This window comes from Gavialis gangeticus, unplaced genomic scaffold (assembly GCF_001723915.1).
Source record: "Gavialis gangeticus isolate Ggan-Ray unplaced genomic scaffold, GavGan_comp1, whole genome shotgun sequence".
Classification (NCBI taxonomy): domain Eukaryota; kingdom Metazoa; phylum Chordata; order Crocodylia; family Gavialidae; genus Gavialis; species Gavialis gangeticus.
Window position 1 is genome coordinate 49499740 of NW_017729022.1, and position 22911 is coordinate 49522650.

General features: G+C 42.6%; 1 protein-coding gene across 1 annotated transcript in view; it reads left to right on the forward strand.

Moving 5' to 3' along the window:
- The window catches only part of CRADD (CASP2 and RIPK1 domain containing adaptor with death domain), a 118459-nt gene extending 99003 nt beyond the window's left edge, over positions 1 to 19456 (forward strand). Inside the window, exon 3 of the mRNA XM_019514870.1 lies at positions 17645 to 19456. Within this exon, the coding sequence (XP_019370415.1) occupies positions 17645 to 17946 (302 nt within the window). The 3' untranslated portion in view covers positions 17947 to 19456. The remainder of the gene's footprint in view (positions 1 to 17644) is intronic.
- The last annotated feature ends 3455 nt before the right edge of the window (positions 19457 to 22911 follow it).

Here is a 22911-nt window from a genome sequence, read left to right on the forward strand (position 1 = left end):
AAAAAAAAAAAAAAAGGCCCACACAACTGTGTTTTCTTAATAACTGGAAATCACTGGTTTTTCATTTTCCATAACCAGCTGTTATACCATGAATCCAGTTTACTTTGGATAATGTTGCCAAGCTGTAATTTAATAGGTGGGTTTTCTGTGCTGTCGTAACTCATCAAAATGCACTTGAATTAGGTCTGTTACTGGAATTCTCTGGAGAGAAACAGTGTTTGAAAAAAACCCCACAATCCATTGGCATTAACAGTTTTGCAATATCTTGCATAATAGGGGAACTTTATTTAGTTCATAGCTTTTTTGTCCCTGTACATACTGGAGGAAATATTTGGGTGCCTCAGTTCAAACTGTTTTATCAATATGGCTTTATTAAATCTCAAACAAAGGGAAGAAGAAGAAGGGCAAAATGAAAACAACAGTGAAGTTCATGAAAATCCTGAGTGCTTCCAGTTTAGGGGAGAGAAAAGAAAGCTGAGGTGCATACATGGAAGACAGGAAGGAACATTTTGTGGTTAAGGCACTGGACTGGGACTCAGGAAACCTGTGCTCATTTTCTACCCTTGTCACAGACTTCCTTCATGCTGTTGGGCAAGGCATAGCCTGCCTGTTTAAGGGCCTCAGCTGTGAAGTCAGTATAATAATACTTCCATGTCTCTCGTCTTTACTTCAAGTGTTAAGTTCTTCAGGGCAGGGACCATTTTTGACTATGCATCATTCACAGTAGACAGATTTTAGTCTTTGTTGGAGCCTTGGGGGACTGCAATAAAGATAACGTAGAGCACTCGTCTTACACTGCACTGATATGCAAGGTGTTCAGCTACCACAATATGAGGCTTATTCTGAATTTATGTCTTGGATTTATACAGACTAGATAGCTTGGCAGCAGCATGAATATAATGGTTCAGCAAAGAACACTAGGGCATGCAGAATCTTAGCTTATAACTGATTTATTGGTATTCCAAGTAGAATACGATACATAATTTTCCCCAAAACAATAAGAATTGTTGTGCACTGTAATTTTTTTCCCCCTTTGGAAATGTGTCTCTCTCTGTTGTTGCTAATGCTCTTTCACTAAGTCCAGCTTCATTTTCAAGCTGGCCACAATATAAAAGAGATTCCAAACAAGATTTAATAAGATAACCTGGCTGGAAAAGTAATATTGTTTATTTTTGGTAGCGCACAGCCTCCTAGCACCTTCCAAGACAGAATAGAAGGCTTGATTCCCTGACCTCTGGAGCATGCAGTCAACCCTTTGTGATGACAGACATGATCAACACTAGGTACTGAGATGCTCAAGTCAGAAGCTTTAGGCATTATCACCCACTGTTTTTTGGCGGGTTTTTTTATTTTTTTGTTGGTTCATGCAGCAAGAATTTTCCACTCCAGATACAACTTATCACATCAGATGTGCATGATTAATTTTTGCATCTGGCCATTGGCAGTCTTTGCCCTCAATGCCACATTAAATTTGGAAAGTAAAGCTTCTGTGCAACAGAGCAAAGAATTTTGCTGCAAAACTATGGAGAACTGACCTATGTTGTGAGAGTCTTTTTACTCAAGCTGAGACAACTTTATAAAACCTGACCTGTGAAAACATAATTCTAGCGCTGTGTCACTGCTGTGGCCCATGGTTCTGCATTTTTTGGTGAGCTGCAGAAAGCTGCAAGGATTTGGTGTTTGCTGTCTTCCATATGCTTTTTGGTAGGCACAGCCACTTCTATGTTTTGAATATGACACGGGCACAAAAGGGCCATAATATAAGGTACATGGCCATAGGAAAAATAATACAGCGTATGTTATGTGCCAGGCTGTTTTTTTAGGGGGCTCTTATGTTTCATATACAACAACAAAAATATGTGTAGTTATGGGGAGCTAAGCTATTGACAGTGGTAAGTTTCCATTGTATAAATAGCTGGGCAGAGGCAAGCTGATGCAGAGAGGGTGCCTACTAATGTTCTCGGTCTTCTAATTAAAACGCTGCAGTGTCACATGTATTCAGTCCCTGCATGTTTTAAAATAGTCATGGGACGCTTTAATTATGCCTTATTAAACAAGGTTGAGATCAAGCATCCTGTGTGCCCCCAGATCTTCGTGCGGGATGAGAGCAGGCTGCCGCTGCAAACGGGCCAGCGGTGGCACTGGGCACTTCCTGGCACTCACGGTGGGCCATGCCAAGCAGTGAAAATGCCTGCAGTGGCAACCTGCTGTCATCCCACACACAGATCTGGGGGCATGTGCCCCCCCAGGAAGAGCCTGGCACAGCCCCCCAGCCTGTAGCCCTACCAGGGGGCACAGAGCAGCAAGAGGCACCCTCCTCCCCACGCCCACTGACAATTCCCTCCACAGCTGGAGCCAAGCTGCAGCAGGGGCTGGGGTGAGTGCGGACAAGCTGCACTGCACCCCATACTGCCGAGGGCTCCGCTTGTCCGCACTTACCCCAGCCCCTCCTGCAATGGGCCGAGGAGCAGCTGACACCAGCTGCCTGGACCACAGCATGGTGCAGCCCAGGAGCTGGGGTGAGTGGGGACAGGCGGAGCCCAGGCATATGGGGGACAGGCAGAGCACAGTGCAGCCCAGCAGCTGCAGGCAGCTGATGCCGGGTGCTCCCGGGGCTGGAGTGAGTGGGACTGTGGCCCCATGGCCCTTTCCCCTCCCCCCACAGACTTACTTATTTCGGCGGGGGGGAACCTCACATATAACGAATTATAGGTCTAAAAATGTTCATCGCATAAGAGCAAGTTCACATATACAGAACTCGCATAAATTGAGGGAAACCTGTACTTTTTATGGTAGCGGTGGGCCCCTTAAAATATATTTTTAACAGATATACAGGCCTGGTCACCTCATTTATGGCACCGTGGTTGAGAATCGTTGGTGTAGGCCCTTGTCATTATTTCATCTGCTGTTTGGAAAATCAGGTTTATTAGTGCCCAAGACAACCAAGGTGAAAAGAGTGTTTGTTAAATGTGGAGCATAAAAAGGTTTGTAAAGTTATTTGTATAATCCAACTGGTAGAGAGAAGCATATTTAATATTCTAGGTGTATGAACTAAAACTGTGGGGGTAGGATTGGAAAGCCTACTCTTTCTTGCCTTGGTGAAATAGAAAGCATTTTTTATTTTGAAACTGGGTAAGCCAAAAATTCCTAAACCATCCGCACTAGCTCTCTTGGACTAACCAAACTTAATCAAAGCCTACTCTTGCATTGAAACCAGCCCACCACTGGTTAAGATAGAATATTCATTGGTTCAGTTCCCATCCGTGATCCTGTCAGCCAAACCCGGACAGAATTTTGCTGGTGCCAAAGTCATTTAAAAGTCAGTAGATCTCAGCACTGCCTTCTTGTCCTTAAAGCATCACTCCCTCCTCCCCTTGCCACCCGCGGTGTGGGAAAGCTGCTCACACCTCTCCCACGCTTGCCAGCACCAGCCCTTGGATCTTGGTTTGGTACTTTTTCTTCCTCTATCTCTAATAATGTGTGGAGAGAGTGGGTGGGGTACTGCTGTGAGAAAGGGGGTGGGAGGGAGATATAAAGCAAATTGGCTTTTGAGAGACTTAGCTTTATTTAGCTGTGCTAATTATCCTCTGCTCTAACATATATGTGTTTAAGCCTTCACAGAAGAAATCTCCCAATGTTGAGATTAAAGTTAGGGTTTTCAAGGGAACCTAAAAGAGCTGGGCAACTAACCCAGACACACACACACATACAGCATGCATGCACACTTTTTAGTGAAGGGTGTGTGTGTGTGTGTGTGAGGGTGGCGTGGCATCACCTAAATCAGGGGTTGTCAGCCAGGGGTATGCGTACGCCTGGGGGTACTTTGAAAGGTCCCAGGGGGTACACAAGGGCGGGCAGGGACTGACTTCCACTACCCCGCACTGCTGTCTCACAGGAGCAGGGCCACACAGATGCCGTGCTGCTGCCGGTCTGGGACTCACCACGTCCCCACTCCGCGTCTGGTCGCTCGCGCCCACCCTCCCCTCCCCTCCCCGGGTACACTTATTAAAAAAGGTTGAAAACCCCTGACCTAAATATTTGCTTGAAATTTTTTTGTCAAAACATATTTCTGATATAAGAAATTGTTTTTAAGCCCTGTTGATTATTTTGCTTTGCAAAAATATTGGATTTAGTTGTAATTTCCCAATTTTATTTTTAAACAAAAATCTGATGAGGTATACGCTAAAATACATTTGTGGACCCAAAATGTGGCACAATAAATTTAAAACAGTAGAGACAAAAATAATGAATAATTTGGTCTATGATAGTCTATGATAGTCATTGGTGCATTTTAAAATGCCCTCTGAATAAAAATGTGAACTTAAAAAAAACAGGTATGCTGTTGTCATCTTGACTGTGTTGATCAGGAGGGGGCACCTAGAGCTGTGGGGAGTGAACAGTAAGAGTTCTTCTTACTTCTTAGCTCTGATTTCTCCAGGGTTTCAGTCTTGCTGTAATGCGTACATGCAGGTAGCAACAGCACTTCTTGTCAGGGCCAGAGAATGATGGGTACCAGGGTTGTCAAGATTGTTTTTGCTGACTCCTGCTGTTCCTACATATAGCACAGATCTTTTTTTTCTGGTAAACATTCTCAAATTATGTTTCTTTAAAATGCCAGTCCCTGAGGATTACACAGCTACACTTTTTTTTTTATAATCAGGGATTCTAGAATATTTTTCTATTGTTTTGAAATGTCCTTCTTTAGCTTACATGTACCTATTTCCATACCCCAAAATGACTCTGTTTCTTTGACCACTTATATAGTATTATCTTTGTTTAAATGAGTATATTTTTACTTTGTGGATGTGCAAGGAGCTGCAGGATCCATAAGGCAGTACCAAAAAACACTTTAGTTTTCTTTGTCTGGTTTACAATCCAGGCCAATAGATCACAATTTTTGTTGCACCTTTCTAGTAATTTGTGTCCGAATTTTTAAAAGTGACTAGTGATTTGGGGTAGTGATAGAAGGCCTGCTTTTCAGAGGTGAGTGCTCCAAACTTTTTTAAAAACAAGGCCTCTAAGATATCTTAAATTAGGCACCTGAAATCACTAGTCGGTTTTGATAATGTTGTAGCACAGTCCTTCAAGGTGTGGTCATAGAAAGGCATAAAAGTATGGCTGGAAGGAATGGCAGGAAGGCATCTATTCCAAACTCCTGCTCAAGGCAGGTTCATCCATCCAAGCCAAGTATTTGTCTTACCTTCTCTTAAAAACTTAGAAAGTGGGAGATTCCACAACCTTCCTGGGTTGCCTGTTCCAATGCTTGCCCACCCTCATACTGAGAAAATTCTTCCTAATATTCAACCTATATGTCCCTTGTAACTTCAAACCATTGCTCTTTGTCCTGTCTCCTGGGGCTGCAAAGAATAGTCTCCATCTTCTTTATAGCCACCCTTTGGGCATTTGAAGACTGTTATTAAATCCCCCTTCAGTCTTCTCTTCTACAGACTAAATCATTTCAGTTCTTTCAACAAGACTCTTTAATTTGTCCACATCTTCCTTGAAGTGTAGGGTCGCGAACAGAATGCAGTACTCCAGGTGAAGGCTCACCAGTACTAGGTTGGACAAAAGAATAATGTCCCTTGATTTGCAAATGACGTTCCTGTTAATATAACCTAGTTGGCTTTTTTTTCAAATAAAAGCACATTTTTGGTTCATATTCAGTTTATGGCCCGCTATAACTCCCAGGTACTGCAGCCTAGCAAATCACTTCCCAATGAGATTGTGCGCATGAGATTGTCCTATTCTAAATGAAGTACTTTGCATTTGTCTTTGTTGAATTTCATTTAATTTATTTCAGATCACTTCTCCAGTTTATCAAGGCCATTCTGAACCCTAGTCCTGCCCTCCAGAGTATCTGCAACTCTGCACAGTTTGGTGTCATCTGCAGAATTGCTAAGTGTGCATTCAGTCACATCTTCCAAATCAGTATCTATTTTATGGTACTTTAATCAAAAACAGTGGTTCTCAGTCTTCTGGCCTCACAGGCCTAAGGGCAGTGTTAGTCCATGGACCAGATCCTGTGGGTAGGGTCAGTCAGTGGGCTGGATCCGGCATAGGGTTGCACATGTGTGGTCAATCCATCTGTTTCAAAAGAGGGCTGATGCTTCATTTGGGGATACATTTCCTACCCTAGTCTAACACAGAAGCCAAGAAGAAGGGGAAGTTCATTGTGTAGAAGTGTTTATAGTCAATTCCTTCAACAGCAAAAGTAAAGTAATCCTTTTGATGAAGAAAGGAAGGGGAAGAAGCTAATACCAGTTTTTGCATTTGTCCCTTTAAAAAATTTCCCTGGTCTCTAGGTTCATGATTTTAGCTTTTTATAAAGTTAGATTTTCATTTTGAAAAACATTCATTTTACATTCTTTTCATGTTCATCTTTGCTTTTCCATTATTCCCTTGCACTGATGGTAGCTGCTATGTCAATAAGAGAGAATAAGTAACCACATGGACACCTTGATACCTGGATTTCTGAACCTTTGTTTCTACACAGCATTAACAACATACTTTGCAGTTCTTCATCTCTATGATGATGTAAAATGGCCTCTTTGTGTTTGGCTTTTCATATTTCAAACATTTTCAGTTTTATTTCAGACTATAAGTTATTCGAAGCTGTGCAAAAACCCCAAATCTAATGGGAAAGAACTTTTTATAGGACATCTGGTCATCTGACCCTATTATTTTTATATGTTGTGGCTTTTATTATGTATAAAAAGGGGACATGACAGAAATTCATTTTCCAGGTAACATTCAGCAGAGCGGGTGCAAATGCTTCCAAATGAAGACTGTGGTAGGATTTTTACACTTGCTTAGCATGTGTGTAGATGATTAAACAAAGTACAAAGCAGTGGAGCACAAGGTGTAATGACAGTGCACTTCCATTTTGCTTTGTGTGGCTGCTTCTATAAATTGCATTTGTAGTCAGGAAGGAATGCAGTCTCACTTCACGAAAATCTGACACTCAGTAGAGTGCAGGATGCGCAATATTAATTTTGGTTTGACACCTGCCTACCGAGAGAACATCACCAGCCAAACGCATTCTTTTCAACTGAGGTCTGTCTGTTGCACACAGTTTTAATTCTGAAGTTCTGACTTCTTGCGTAAAAGCCAAAAGAGTAGCCAGTTTTGAAAAAGGAATAAAAAACAATCTCTGTGAGGCATGAGAATTTTATGAAAGCTAAATATTATATTGAACAATAATATTCAGTTCAAGTCTATAAGAAGAAATGTAAGATAAACTATGTTATATAACAAAACAGCTTTAATAACTGGTGGAGATACTTTTGTTGTTTCAAGAAGTAAAAAACCTGTAGCTAATACCAAAGCACATGATTTTACTGTTGAAATACTGTTGTCTTTGGTAATTTTCCTCTCAAGGAATATCACTAATAGGAATTTCTTTCTCTCAGTGCTTGTGAGAAGATTTATTTTCTTTCTTTGATTTGGGAGATAAGCACACAATGGATTTATATTGATTTTTGTAGGCAAAGAAGCAACTGAATTAGTGCTTGCTCAAAAGCTTTGAGGGGACTGCTTCATCTATCTGAAATAAGGAGGGTTCAAGGTGGGTTATGTTGTGAAGAAGTCATTTCCAAAGCCTAAGCAAAGTGACACGATGCACTTGTTACATAACTGATAAAATAATTATGGCCACTTCAGTTTTCCCAAATTTACTAAGTGTGTGGGGGAAATGCAATTTCACTGCCTGCTTGTCTACCAGGTACATATTTGCTGATGTTGGGTCTGATACCAATAGAGCTCAGAGAAATCTAGTGCAAAGTCTTGTTGGCAATTATGGCTTCACACAAGTACCTGCTGACTATTATTATTATTTATTATTTGTGTTGTGGTAGCTGCTGGAGTGGGGCTGGATGGTTTGGAGGGGGTTAGGATTAATCTGCAAATGGCTAAACACAATTTAAGCACCTTCAAATACTGTCAAATTCTTCCAGAGCTGAAGAATGTTCAGAATTAAATACGAGTCCATTGATGTTTTATGGGCCAGAGCTGTTGATCAGCTTTAATGCAGTTAATCATAGGTGCAACAAACAGCATCTATAATTTCTTAATTTTTGTTTATGATCAATTTGTAAGTAAGTTAGCTACAAATTGTCCATTGCCTCTATAATCAGTTGTACCTACTATTGGTTTTGGCTTTTTAAAAATGTGGTCCTTTGTATGCTGTATTCTGTAATTTTACCTGTCACATTTGCTAACTTTGAAAGATTTTTTTTATAGATTAGTGTGTGTATGAAAAAACTCTTTAAAATAATTTCTAAAAGGTCATATGTTTCTCAGAGCATTCAACCCTAGCTATCACCAGCCACTCCCTTTTTTATGGCTGCATATTGTTCTGGGTCGATTCTGTTTATGCCCTTTTCAGTTATGCACACATCAGGACAATGGTCCCATTGTAACTGCAAGCAGCAATGCCATGGCTAGCAATACCAGTTGGGAGCTGGGTCCAATTCTAAAGTTTAGCCCTGCTGTAGAACTACTGTAATCCATCATTGTCACTTCTAATTTGCAGAGCAAGTAAGGTGCTTTGCATAAATCACATTCCCAATACAGGCCCGCCAAATGTCTTGCATCTTAAATGACACTTGCACAGCTAGCAATCCAGCCATGTGTTTCCTTGGGTGTGCCTCACATTTAGGCAGGTGGATGAGCTATGGAAGGTTGTCTATTTGTCTTTGGTTCTGCTGGCTGGAGCCAAGACTACATGGGAGCTGCCTAGGAAAGGTGTCAGGGTAGCAGTACAAAGAGGAGGCCAAGTGATGCTCCTATGATCTCCCAGGCTACCACATACCTGGCAATCATCCAATCCCAGGAGGCTCAATACCTTCCATTCTACGCACACTGTCTCCAAGGATCGCCTTTCCCCAACCATAGGAACACAGAAGTCTCTCTTGCCCCCAGAATGCTTTGAGCCACCTCTCCCCTGCAGCCAGGGCACCAGACCAGGTAACTCTTACCTCCTCAGGGAGTTTCCAAGGCACAGCAGCTCTAAAACTTCCTAATCTCCTTGTGCCATCAACCCCTGCACACACCCTGTTTGAGCCCCTGACGACATCTGCATGCACATCCAGCTCCTATTCAGATTCTCTATGACCCCTAGGTACCAGTAGAACCAGTTGCATGCCTACTTGTCCCAACCAGAGCTGCCTAGTTCTGTTCCATATCCTTCCTGAGCTCTGCCATTGAAAAGCACAAGAGGAATTAACCCTAAATATAAGTTTATGTCTATTTGCAAAGTAACTGGATGATATACATACTAATTAATTCAATAATTTGCATAACATGACACAGAGTGGAACGACACCTCATAATTATGCCTGTGCCCTTTTGGAATCTACTGTGTAGATATGTGATCCACTCTGCTAGAACAGTGTATAGGAACACAGAGGGTTGCAACAACTGTAATTTGGTGCTATGTTCCTATAATCCCCCCCACCCTTCACCCTCATATTTCAGATGTGATGGGCTGCAAAATGGGCAGAACTGCTGTGCCATCCATACCAGAGACTGTGGTGGACCCAGGGTTAGGGGATCTGTGGTACAGTTGCACTTCCCCCCCAATTTTGATTCCCACTTGTAGTAGAACCAGGTCCCAGGGAGGGCTGTGATACCCCCTGGTGGCCAGGCAATTCCTGCCCTACACCATCTCTTCAGGATACCTTTTCATTTTACCTTGCCTGCTACTCCTAGATGGAACTTTTATGGTGTTTAGGGAGCCTGCCCCAGGGTCCCAGAGTGAGCCCCCATTTATTTTAACCAGCTGATACTTCCCATACCCAGCTGGCCCCAGTCTTGCCCTCCTGTGTGCCTCATGGCAGCAGTTGCCTTATGGGCTATATTCATGGCCTACTTTGTTCCCTGTAGTAATGCCCATGCCTCGCAGATGTTACAGAAAATTCATTTGGAGGGCCCCCCCCAGCCCCAACGCAGCTTTTGGCCCTCAGGCCTCAGCCTTCTTGACCTTGGCCCTTCTATTCTGACTACACCCATCAGTTCAGGTCCATTGCCTCAGAGATGGGGCCTAGTAGCCGAGATCTATCTCATGTTCTCCATTCCCCTGGACCTGTCTCATGCTGTGGCTCTCAGCCATCTGGGTCCCTGACCCCAGGCTGAGTTGCTCTTGCTGTACTGGCTCTTGGCCCTCTGCGTCTCTGACCTCAGGCAGAATTGTATGTCACAGAGTGCCCCATCAGGCACCCCTCTGTGGCCCCTGTACTAGCCAAAACCCAGTCCTCTGGTATTAGGCTTAATCACAACATAAACGCAAGCAAGTTGCTTCACAAACTAAATGACTCCCGCACTCTGGGTCAATGTCACCTGTAAGCCATGCTTTGAGCTTGCTCATCCCCACTTTTTTGGGTGGCTTGGGTGCCAGCCCATCTGTCTCCAGCAACCCTTCTTTCTCAGGAGCTCCTGTCCCTGGAGCAGGCAGGGCCAGACTGCCCACCTGGTCTTAGGCACTAGGCTTATGTGCCCCAAAGCCCCACCCCTTCCTGTCATGTGGCTCCCCAGCCACACAAAGGGGTTTCCACTTGGGCTTGATAGTCAGCCTGCCCTCAACTGCTGCAGCAACCAGCTGCTTTCCCCTCTCAAAGTAACAGGGGCCTGCAGTTTTTTGTCTATTTGTCATTCCTAGTAATACCTCTCTTCTGTTTCATAGCCCTGCAGACTGTTTTGAACACTAGCTAAAACTCTTAACTCAGATATGGTAATATTAAGTCAGGTGTAAAAAGGACTGACAATGAAGTATTGGAAGCACTGTTAAGCTGCTCAAGAAGGCAAGATTTATTTTGTGAATCTGAATAAGATGTAAATTGAACTCAAGTGACTGAAGGACTAACGAAACAATATCTTTTGACTATTTTGACAATTTCCACCTAGTTTGTGTTTTTTAAACTTAGTGTATAATCTAGCAAATTAGTGCGAGTTCCAATAAAGTTATATTTGTGCTTGCTTTGCTCTTCAACTGCATTATGAAGTGCGAGGCCCTGAGCATGTTAGTAAAGTGTTGAGTTTCTCTTTAACTGGAGAAAAATGTGTTGTGTTGTGTTGTGTTGTGTTGTGTTGTAAGTGATGACATGCCCCATTAACTGCACCTCCTTTTTCGAAATCCTAGATCTGCCCTTGAGACATGCTACATTTGTGTCCCAGGGTTTCTTTGTGGAACTCTGGCACTTTGCAGAGAACTGTATCCTTAGTGCTTGGGGTCAAAGGATTGTCGTCGCTGAGGTCAGTGATACATTTGCTTTGAGCTTTTTGAGACTTATGGGCTAGGTCCAATAAAGGACATAGACACACAAAGAGATGCTGAGTGCTGAGCCCAGCAGCTTGTGCAAGACCAATCTTTTCTGGAGCTTTACTCAAGGTGCACAATGGTTCCTCCAACCACTTGGGACCTAAAGCTCAGGGCCTTCTCCCCACCTTATTATGTAATAGTCTAGTGGAAGGCTGTCCAACTTCTAAGCAGCTGGGACAAAACGCAGTATGGGCTGGGACTATCTGTCCTGTGGTTTATGAGCTACAGGGCCCTGGGCTACAAACCCTACACACAGCACGACACTGTGTATGTGGGTGTACCCCGCATCAGGTCCCTGTACCATGCCACACTGTGGGCTCCCCTTGTGCTGTGGGCTGCACTGCCCCTGGTCCCTGGAATGGGAGCAGGAAACAAAAGCTGAAGAAGGAAGGGGGAGCCTAGAGACCCTGACTGCATCAGCAGCTGGAGCAGCAAGAGGGTAGGAGCCTAAAGGCTATACATTAATCTCTCATGTCACGTGTCAAAGCTGGACTGCTGTGCAGCCACGAACACAAGATTAATGGGTCTAAGAGTAAGATGGAGACTGACTCCATAGCTGAGTAGTTTTAATACTGCTCCTGGTTTGGAAGGGGACTGATTCCAGAAACTTCTTCAAGGGCTGTTTCTGTGTTTTATCCAACAGTTGTTTAACACATAGTACAGATAGTGTAGAGACTGGGACCCACTCTCCTGAGGTCAGTGCTTGTAGATGATAGCAGCGGCTGCAGCAATTTTATGAAAAGCTTAAGCCTGCCTGTGTCTGTCACATGTTCTGAGAACATCTATTGGACTGAGCCACTTATGGAACTTTGGCAACCCTTAGGCTCATGAGGAAGTTTTAAAACAAAAGAGCAAGGCACCTATGGAGTTTAAGTACCTCCAGGGTGAGGCGCCAGCTGAGGAGTGGCTCTCAGGATCACAATTTTGGATATTTTGTTGTGCCTAAGTCTTTTATTGACGCTGGCAAGTGTGACGGTATAAGGTCTGAGCCCTGGATAGACTAACCAAGTAGTTGCATAAAAGTCAATAAGAATGACACAGATGCTCAGAGTTAGGCCTGCGAGTCAGGCTTTGCAGGACCAAGTTGTTTAGTCCTTAACAGTTTGTTTGGATACAAATACAGAATAAGGGAGCCATTTCCCATATCATTCTCCTATCTTTGGCAAACCTATTATAAGCAATGATCATATCCTAGAATTATAAGTAATCGCTGAAGTTACTACAAAGAACTATCTTAATTACTTTTCCAGCGTGCTTCAATGAGCCAGGTGTTGGGGACATATGGAATATTGCATCCTTAATTGAAATACACCTTCTTTTGAAAATAATAATAATAAGCCTTAACAAGCTTTTTATGTAATTTTGCTTTTTGTGTTATCTAGAATGAGCTATCTCAGTATTTCTAAATAAAAAATAAAACAGTATTTCTAAATATGCCCAAACAATATTCCTCATGAAATTATTAAGCATTTCTTTCAAATATCTTGGCAAGTATTTATTGCCATATTTGAAAATGGGTAAGCACAGAATATAGAATAGGACTAAAATAACAATGCTTTGTATTACATTTACTGTCTGGCAAACATCCCAGAACTCTGAACACCCGTATTAAATTAAGATGCCAGTGCCAGATGAAAAGGTTTCCTGGATAGGTTTTTATTTTTATTCTTATTATTAAAGAGCTGATAACATGCTGAGGGCAAAATACTTTTTGTAGTAAAACCTGTCTAATATCAAAGACTGGAAGGGTAGGCTAACATGTATTATTGTCAAGCCTCCCTGCTTGATCACATTTCAATGTCAGCAACCTAAAATTGTCTTACTGCTAGTGAGCAAAAAATGTAAATATCTTGGTATGACAGCAAAGATCACAGGAGGCTTGCAGATAATATTACTTTGGGGAGCAGTGTTTTACATTTAATAGCTACTCATAATAAAAGAAATCCATTTTTATCTTACCAAAATCTATTATTGGCTAGAGTACAGTAGGATCACATTTACTTTGTGCTGTGTTTATCTTTTGTTTTTTGAATTTTAGGTTTACTTAAATATTTGTGTTCATGGAGGGTTCTGGTTAACAGACTTAGAGACAGAAGTCCTGCATTTAACCTGCAGAAGTGGGAGTGTCACTGTAACCAGTCCTTCCAATACTGACCTGGCCCTGTTTTGGAAGGACTATCTCAACACGCAAGAGAATTTCAAATCCTGGATTGGCAACAAATAACGTGACCCAAAGTCCATTAAAGTCAGTGGAAAGTCATTGGATCAGACGGAATGTAGTCATTTTTTGGAAAATGTGATGTGAATTTATGTCCACTGTGACCTGATTGTGCCCATATTTGTGTCACATAAGCCATTCACATGGCCAGCTGGCAGTTATGGTCTGACACTGTTGACTTGGACTGGGTTTGCACTGCTGACGTAAAGAAAGAAAGTTCTGTATTCTATTATCAGTCCCTGAACCATCCAGTCCCCCAGAGTTCCATTAACAATCTGGAGATGTAAAGATCAAAAGAGTCTAAAATGCTTTTCAGAAAGCAACGATTCCTTTATTCAAAACAGCCTTTTATAGCTTGCATCTATAATCAGCTTCAAATGGCCCAAACGTCTGCAGGATCTGGATATTTTATGCAAAAAAAAATTAAAATATACTTCTGGAGGTACAAAGGGGACTCTGCTTTTTCATTGTTACTGTACTGCCTTGGTGAAGACTTAGAGCATGATATTGAAACTAGGAATTAGATTTCACAAAGAGGCTCTTCTGTGGGGAGCTGGCTGCATGTGCTTGCTGAGATCAGCAAGTTATAATTAGTGCTGTCTTGAGGGTATTTATCTTTCATTTTTATGCAGTACTTGAGGCAACAAAAGTAGCAGATGAATTGCTAAAATACTCTGGCCCTTATTATCCTAGTGTGATCACCAGAGACTGCTGGTATCTAAAGGCGATACAATTCAGAGTTATCTGATACTTTCTTTTTATTACAATATTTTAAAAATATCTAATTTGGACTGTGACTTTATAGGCAAAAGACTGAATGTATTTCTGAATAGTACATTGAGATCTCAAGTATCCTCAACCTTTCACTTTATTTGGAACTACCAGATTAGAATCAAGATTGTATGGGGAGCCCACATTCAACTCCCATACCATTTTTTCACACTTTTAAATAGTGCAGTCGATATGCTTTCACTAGTAGCTGTATGGATGATAGTTATTTTGGTACTGTAGTCTGTGACTGGACCCCTGTTCACATTCTACTTAAGGCGTTAACCAGGTAATCACTCCTTAAGGTTTGACCCAGCCACATGTTCAACCAATTAACGGCCTGATAAAACAAGCAATCGGCTACAAAGGTATTCCACCAAAAATATGTAAAAACTTTGTAGCGTGTTCTACTTGGGTCATGAATTGAACATGTGGCCATATGCTCCCCTGTGGCCGGGAGGCCCTTCAATTGAGAGGCCCCCAGCCATCAGGCTGCACCACCTGCTGCCAGCCTCACAGGCTCATAGTCAGGGCAGTATTCCCCATGTTGCCCCCGTTGTGAGCCTTGTCAGATGTGGTACTTGCTGTGGGGAGAACATTGCACACACACCCCCCCCCCGCCTCCCACAAGCCTCATGAGATGTGTGGCTCTTAGTGGGGGTGGCACCGGAAATGCTGCCACTATTGAGAGCCTCATCAGCTGTGGGGCGGACAGTGGGCGCTCCGGGCACTGCCCCTGCTGCAAGCCCCGCGCCTGTGGCTTATGGCGGCAGCAGAGCACTCTCCACTGTGAACCGTGCAGCTAACAGTGCTGCCCCCCCTGCAAGCCCCACAGCTCATGAGACTCACAGTAGTGGCAGCGTTTCCAGCACTGCTCCCACAGTGAGCCACACAGCCGATGTCAACTGTGAGGCTCGCAGCAGGGACAGAACCAGGAAGGCTGCCACCACTGCAAGCCCCTTCCACTTCAGGGCTCACAGCCATGGGAACTGGTGCAAGAGGAGCCCGGGATCACGGTCCCAAGCTCCCCCTGCACCAGTGATAAGGCACAATGGGATGTAACGAATGATCCCACAATCATGCCTCCTGCCATCCACGTGTGGCATGGCAGGAGGTGTGATTCTATGGATTGCATATTAGATCCCACTTCGCCTTTGCCTGCACATAGAGGGGCCTTCTGGTACTAAAATCTCTGAAGTACACTGGAATACACAGAAGTGAACAATATGTTCTGTGGTAGTTCAGGATTTGGGGTAGCAGTGTGGATCGTAGACAAAATTTTGAAGGTTGTGACAATGCTGTTTTCTTCCAGTATCTTGGCAGAGATTTGAGAGAAGCTGATGAACACCTGAGTCACATAGATGTCTGATTTCGTGGGGACCACAATAGGTGATAAGAGGGATTAGAAGAAATAATTTATATTGGAAAGGAGACTGTGCATAAGGAAAAGCCAGTTTAGTGCGGTAGGGAGGAAAGAATGGGATTTTGCCTGGCTGAGATAGGGAAAGGGGTAGTATGGTGAAATTTGATATAAAAACTGGCAAACTGATCAATCTAAAACAATAATTGCAAATGAGGAATTATCCAGTGGGAGCATTTTTTGTGGACTACAACAGGGATCTTTTGTGCTCCAGTACTATTGGATATCTTTGTCACTGATAGGGAACACATTATAAAATTATTTTTGGTTAAGTTTGCAGATGGCACAAAATTGAGTGTAAAATAACAATAAGGACAGGTGCGTCCTACAGAGCAGTCTTGATCTTATGTGAAGCTGGGCTCACATGAGCCCTATTTCAGTACATCTAACTGCTAGAAAAGTAGACCTCATAGAATATAAATCAACCTTATAGAATGAGGGGATTATATTTTGGAAAGCAGCAAGTCATGAAAAGCCCCAGGAGTCAGTTCTGAACAGCCAACTGAATAGGATCTCAAAGTGCATGTTGGTGGCTAAGGAAGCTCATGTGGTATATAAACAGGAAAACAGGATAGAATGAAAGGGTGTAACTACCACTGTGTATCACATTAGAAGGGACCTACCAAAATTGTGGTGAGACAAAAGGTTTTTCAGGGCCCACTCACCATGTGCAGAGCTGATTTTGTGTGCATTTTGTGGCAGCCCCGCCACTGATTGGTGGAGGGGCCCAGAGGAAGGAGGGGGCAGCCCCCACCTTGTCCGCTGCCCTGGCAGCCAAAATCTACCCTTCCCAGCAGCAAGGATCTCTGGCTCCCACTGGGGAGCCAGTATTTTATTTTTATTAAGGGTGGGGGGTTTTGTTGATTTCATGGATTTTGTGAACAATCTTGGATTTTGCAGTTTCCGCTAAATCCACAAAACCACGAATTAAGTAGGTCTGCACATTAGTGAGTCATCACTGGAATATGATGATGCTTGTCACATCTACCTTTCAAAAAGGATGTTGATGATTGAGCAGGGATTTGAAGTTTAGAAAATGGCTTAATATGAGCAACAAAAGATGCTCAGCTTACTTACCTTAACAAAAAGATAGTTAAATATGGGAGCATAGGAACTGGAAGGGGCCTACTGGGCCATCCTCTCAGTCCGTAGGCAACCACTTACCCAGAGTGGCCAAGAACCACCACTTCAGCCTGTCACACACAATTGCAAGGGTGACAATCACACTCCATAAGTATCTCCAAGGGGCACACAATTCTGATAGTAGTGGGATCTCTAATTTAGCAGGCAAATGCATAAGGCAAGGTCCAAAACTGGGGGCTGTAACTGCACAAATTTACATTAGAAACAAGGTACATATTTTTAACAGTGAGTGATTAACTACTGGAACAGGTTCCCTAAGGATGTAGCAGATTCACCGTCACTAGAAGTTTTTGCATTTAAGTACTGGGTATTTTTTCTAAAAAATGCTTTCTGCAGAAGTTATGGCTTTGATGCAGGGATCATTAGTGAACTTCTGAGGCTTGGGTAGACTGGATGATGATCATGGTCCTCTCGTGCCTTAATAATACCAATACAACAAGCTCCGGCCCAGATTTTCAAAGGTGACTCATTATTTTGGGTGTCTAACATGGATGCTTGATAGGAATCTGATTTTTGCAACTTGACCTCTCCATCTGAAAATCTAAGCCTCTGAGTAGAATCCCAGTGTCTAAGTTACTGTTATCCAAAATCACATAGGTTCATTGATCCTTAGTTTTTATCTAATTAATCCTTTGGGTTCTATATGTATTTTGTTCCCTAAATTAATTCAGTCTTTAACACTTTTTTCTCCTTATTCTCTTGTTTTAGGCTGCATTAGTTTTGCAACATTTTGCCCAAACTGCTATCTAGAGACATGTACATTTTTTTTTCTTTTTTCCAGGTGGCAGGATACTGGGAATTCCAGCACAGATTTTGAAGAGCTCACCAACAGATCAGCAAATTAACAAACTCGCAGGGAAACTGGGACCTGAGTGGGAACACATTGTACTGTCTTTGGGTTTGTCACAAAATGACATATACCGATGTAAAGTCAATCACCCTCACAATGTTCAGTCACAGATTGTGGCTGCATTTGTCCTTTGGAGGCAACGTTTTGGGAACAAAGCAACAATCCAGACTTTGTACACCAGCCTGACAGTTGGAGAAGTGGATCCCTCTGTAATCCAGTATATGCTTGACTGATATCTTATGATTGATTAGTGCCTTTTGAGCCCTCACTAAGAATATAGACAGACATGGCAATTGCAGCAATATCAAAGAATACCAATACAAACAACTGTTACATCTGCACCATTCTGTAATGACACAAGTCAGCAAAAATGCTTCAGCTGTAACCCTTCTTCATTCATGAGGAAAGCTGAGTGATTAAGTTAACTTGTACTTCAGGATCATGCAGTAACATCATAACAGTAACAGCATAACAGCTGATGCATGCCTCTGAGCAGCAATTCCCCGTCTTCTTTTAAAGCAGCTAAAATATACATTTATGCATACCCATTACTAAATAAACTGGATTTACTGAATCGTATGTCAAAGTTCTGATGTCTGGAAATATCAGCTGAGCAATTTGATCATTCTGTGAGTCTACTAATCCTTGTAGGTTCCAGCCTTCTGGGAAATCTTTTGACTTTTATTACTATTATATACATCTCAGATCAAATTTTAACAAATATTAAGAAATTATCATTCTTTTTATTCACTCTTGTGCTTCTTCCAAGTAGGATGTCATCAAGTAGATGCTGCAACTTCAAGTTTTGTGGAGTCCTTCCAAGCAGTGGATCACATCCTGAGGTATAAAGCTAATATTAATGACTAAGTCCTGCCTGTTCAATGCCTCTCGCTATTGCTGTTTTAAGAAAACTCTTTAGGATGTAGAATTATTTCAGGGATAAGTTGTTATCACGTTAAGTGTAGGTCAGGCAGGGTGAACTTTGTAAGAAGTAACAAGGGGTAGCTTATAGTCTCTTTTCATCTCCTTATCAATCAGCTGTAAAAATGTCATAGGGATCAATCAGGTTTTATCCTACAATGGGTTTCCTCTTCCATTCCTAGCTACAGGCATTTCTTTCTGCCCTCAGGAATCATTATGCCTCTGCCCCATTAGGTATCAGTTGTTTCTAGGGGCAATGAGAATGAGCAGTGAAATCATAAACTAGTGATGCAAAGCAGAATACATTTTCACTCCTGTGCAAATTAGCTTCAAGGGAAGAACCACACCCAAAGATGCTACAACCACACCCCTGAGGAATAAAGTTAGGCTTCCAAATGACAAGTCAGTAGTCGGTTTCCCCCAAAGAGCCAATGCTGATGACGCTCAGCCTCCAGATTCTGTTTCATATATTTAAGCACCCTTGTGGTTTGATCAGATTTAGAGCAAGAGGTTTTTCTCTTCTATACCCCTAATTCTCAGAACTTTAAGGAAAATTAGCATTCTTCAGAGCACCTTGGTTACCCAGCTGGGCATTTTTTTCTGAACTCTAGGAGCTTAACAGCGTTTCCTTATAGGATCAGATCTTTCCAGTCCAGAAACAATTTGCTGTTATGTTATTTTTAGTCTTCCATAATACAGTGCTGACATTCAGTAATTCATGATCCTGCTATACCTCACTCAAATCTTAATTAATTGTATTGTCTTATGTTTACTGAGAGTGTAATTCTATTATGAAGTTCTAAGTAAAAAAATGTAAATCATTTTGGACATTGTATTTCTTTATTTTGCTGTTTCAGGCTTCTTTATACCAGTATATTCTTTCTGTTTGCAACCAATCTTAGTGCTATTTATGCATATGTGGTTCTGTGAGTTTAAAATTCATGTGCTACTTGAGTCAAGTGTGGCCTGGAGGAAGGAAGTGCAACTGCTTAAAGCATGGGCGACTGGTGCCACCTTAGTCACATGCTCTCTCCCCCCAGTGACCAGTCAGCTACCAGAGGGGGGTCCTCCCACAGTTGATCACGCTGACCAGGGGGAGGATCCTTTGTGGCAAAACGTGCCGACCGGTGAGCACTTGTGCTGCTCCTGAAAGTGGCCACAGCTATAAGCGGTCTACACCCTGCGCTCGCACTCCCTGACTGGCTCTTGCAAGGGGGGCACCAGCGCTCCCATCTGTCTCCCCTGTCTGTCACCTGAGCAAGGAGTGCAGTCTGACAGGGGGTGCACTGGCACTCTCAGGGGCTGCACATGCACCCCTGTGCACCTTCTATGCGTCGCCACTGGCTACGCATTACCACTGGGCCAGTCTCAGCAGTTATATAAACAGTGGAGTGAGCCACATGCCTAGTTTAAGGGGCAAAGCACAGCAGCTTGTACCAGCTTGAATGTGGAAGGTGTTCGGAGTGAAGGAAACTTACAGATGGAAGAAGTTATTAACAAGAGCATGATTTAAAAAAAACCTTCTTATGCAGATGCATATATGGGCATCAACTAATCCCATCCCAGCATTCTCAGGGCCTAGGTGAAGTCCCACTATAGTTTGGGACCTGTAGTAATAAGTTGTGCCCACTTATCGCAGCCTGACTTTGGTTCTCAGGGAATACAAAATCACAACAAGTAGCAAAATAATATAGTGCCCCCCCCACCCTCCTTTTAGTGTCGTTATTGAATTTGGGCTCCTGAGTCACTGTGGAATTAATTATAAGGAAAACATCAACATCATTGTATTAGTAATGATTTTTGTAACCAATGGGCACTGGAAGAAACGGGGTCAAGTTATCTCCTAACTGCCTGGGGTACAGCTGTATCTTTTGTAAAACAGTTGGTGTTGACCACTGCTAGAAATGGTGTTGGGTTACTGGTTGGATTCAGTATAATTCCTGTTCAGTCTTTAATAACTATCTCCTTACTTGTTTTACAGACAAGGAGCTAAATCTTTCTGTTTAATACTTGGAAAGTTGATTAAATAAATGACAAGAGTTACGTTTTATGAAACAGACAAATCAGAATAACAACAATTACAAAAAATTATGATGTGCTTTTCTCCCTGTTGTCTGAAGGCTATTAAGTGTGGGATAATGCTTCTTATTTCAGAGGTTCATCACTTTAATGTATGCACTGAACCAGATGCCAAAGCTATAATGATTATGAACTAGGTTGATTGTTATTATTTTCAGGCTGCCATAAAAACATTATCATTATTTTATATGATCATCTTTTTGCTTTGTAGGCGGGGTATGTCTGCATCTGTGATTTTTAAAACCAATAGCTTAAAGTCAAGGTGTTAGGTGCGCATTTAAGCTCCTAAAACAACAGCCTAATTTTTAGCAGCTCTGAGAACAACGACTCCCACTGAACTCCCTAGCTGATGCTTCATATGTAGTACATTTACAAATTAGTACTCTTGTTTTGGAGCCTAACCTTTAATCACTTCTTTTTGACAATCCTTTATATAATGACAAAGCAATAAGTACAGGCAGTCCTTGACTTACAATGTTTCAAGTTACGTTTCGCACTTAGAACGTTTATAAATTGAAACCCTGTTTCGACTTTCTGACATCAGTTTTGACTTCTCATCGCTTGATCCAATGCGACACCATGCCAGCAGACAAGTGTGCCGCATCTCCCATCTCCCTGGAAAACATCTGTCCAAACTTCCTTGGACAGTTTCTTTAAGAAAGCAGACAAGACTCCAGAAAAACCTGCAGCCAGGATTCCTGAGAAGACTCCAGCCAGGAACCCTTCAAAAAGTCCAGCAAAGTCACCTCAAAGAAGTCCTTCCAAATTGATATGATTGCTATTTACAATATAAGTACATTAATGTAGCTATATTACTCATCTACAATTAATTGAGTACAAAATTCTGGGTTATTTTTGGTGCAAATAGGGTATTGGGCCTTGGGTCAGAAACCAAACCCCCATTTATAACATTGTTTCCTATGGGAAAATTGGTTCCGAGTTACAACATTTTAACTTTAGACTCAGTTTTCAGGAACCAATTGTGTCATAAGTCTGAGGACTGCTGTAGTTATCTTGAGCAGATTGGTTTGTTTACAAAGTTGGTGTGCTTTATTGTTGTCAACCATCACAGGAGCTGACTGAAAGTAAACTACTAACTGGTGCTGTAAAATAAGGTGGGGAGATCTAGAGTGACTCTTGCAGTCTCTGTCACTAATTATTTTGTTGCTAACTACATGTAATGGAACCATCCAGCTACTTCTGGGAGACTTTGGACTCACGAACAGAGCTTAAATACAAAGCTGTTTGGCCTCATTACTGAGAGACTATAGATTCAAGTAAAATACCCATCGGCCATCCCTCTTTCAATTGTTATGTATTGATTTTCATACATTCATAGAAGTTTGGGTCGGAAAGGACATCAGCAGATCATCGAGTCTGACCCCTGTCCCTGGGCAGGAACGAGCGCTGGGCTCAGACAACCCCAGCCAGGTGCATATCTAGTCTCCTCTTAAAGACCCCCAAGGTAGGGGAGAGCACCACTTCCCTTGGAAGCCCATTCCAGATTCTGGCAACCCTTACCGTAAAGAAGTTCTTCCTCATGTCTAATCTAAATCTGCTGTCTGTTAGTTTCTGGCCGTTGTTCCTGGTGACTCCAAGGGATGCACTGGTAAACACAGCATCACCTATTCCTTGCTGCCTTCCCCTGATGTATTTGTAGGCAGCCACAAGATCACCTGTCAGCCTTCTCTTGCGGAGGCTGAAGAGATCTAGGGCCCTCAGTTTCTCCTTGTAGGACCTTACTTGTGGCCCCTAACCATATGAGTGGCCCTCCTCTGAACACTCTCAAGGTTGTCCACATCCCTCTTGAAGTGCGGTGCCCAAAACTGGACGCAGTACTCCAACTGCAGCCTGCCCAGTGCCATAGAGGGGAAGTATCACCTCCCTGGACCTGTTTGTCATGCACCTGCTAATACATGATAAAGTGTGTTTAACTTTACTGATCACTTTGTCATATCGATGACTCACATTCATCTTGGTGTCAACAAATGACTCCGAGATCCTTTTCCACCGCTGTGCTGCTGAGAAGGTCCTCCCCTAGCCTGTAAGCATGCTGGTAATTCCTTCTCCGTAGGTGCAGCCCCTTGCACTTGTCCTTGTTGAACTGTATCCTATTCTGTTCCGCCCACTTTTCCAACCTGTCCAGATCCGCCTGGATTCATTCTGTACCCTCTAGTGTGTTAACTTTACCTCAAAAT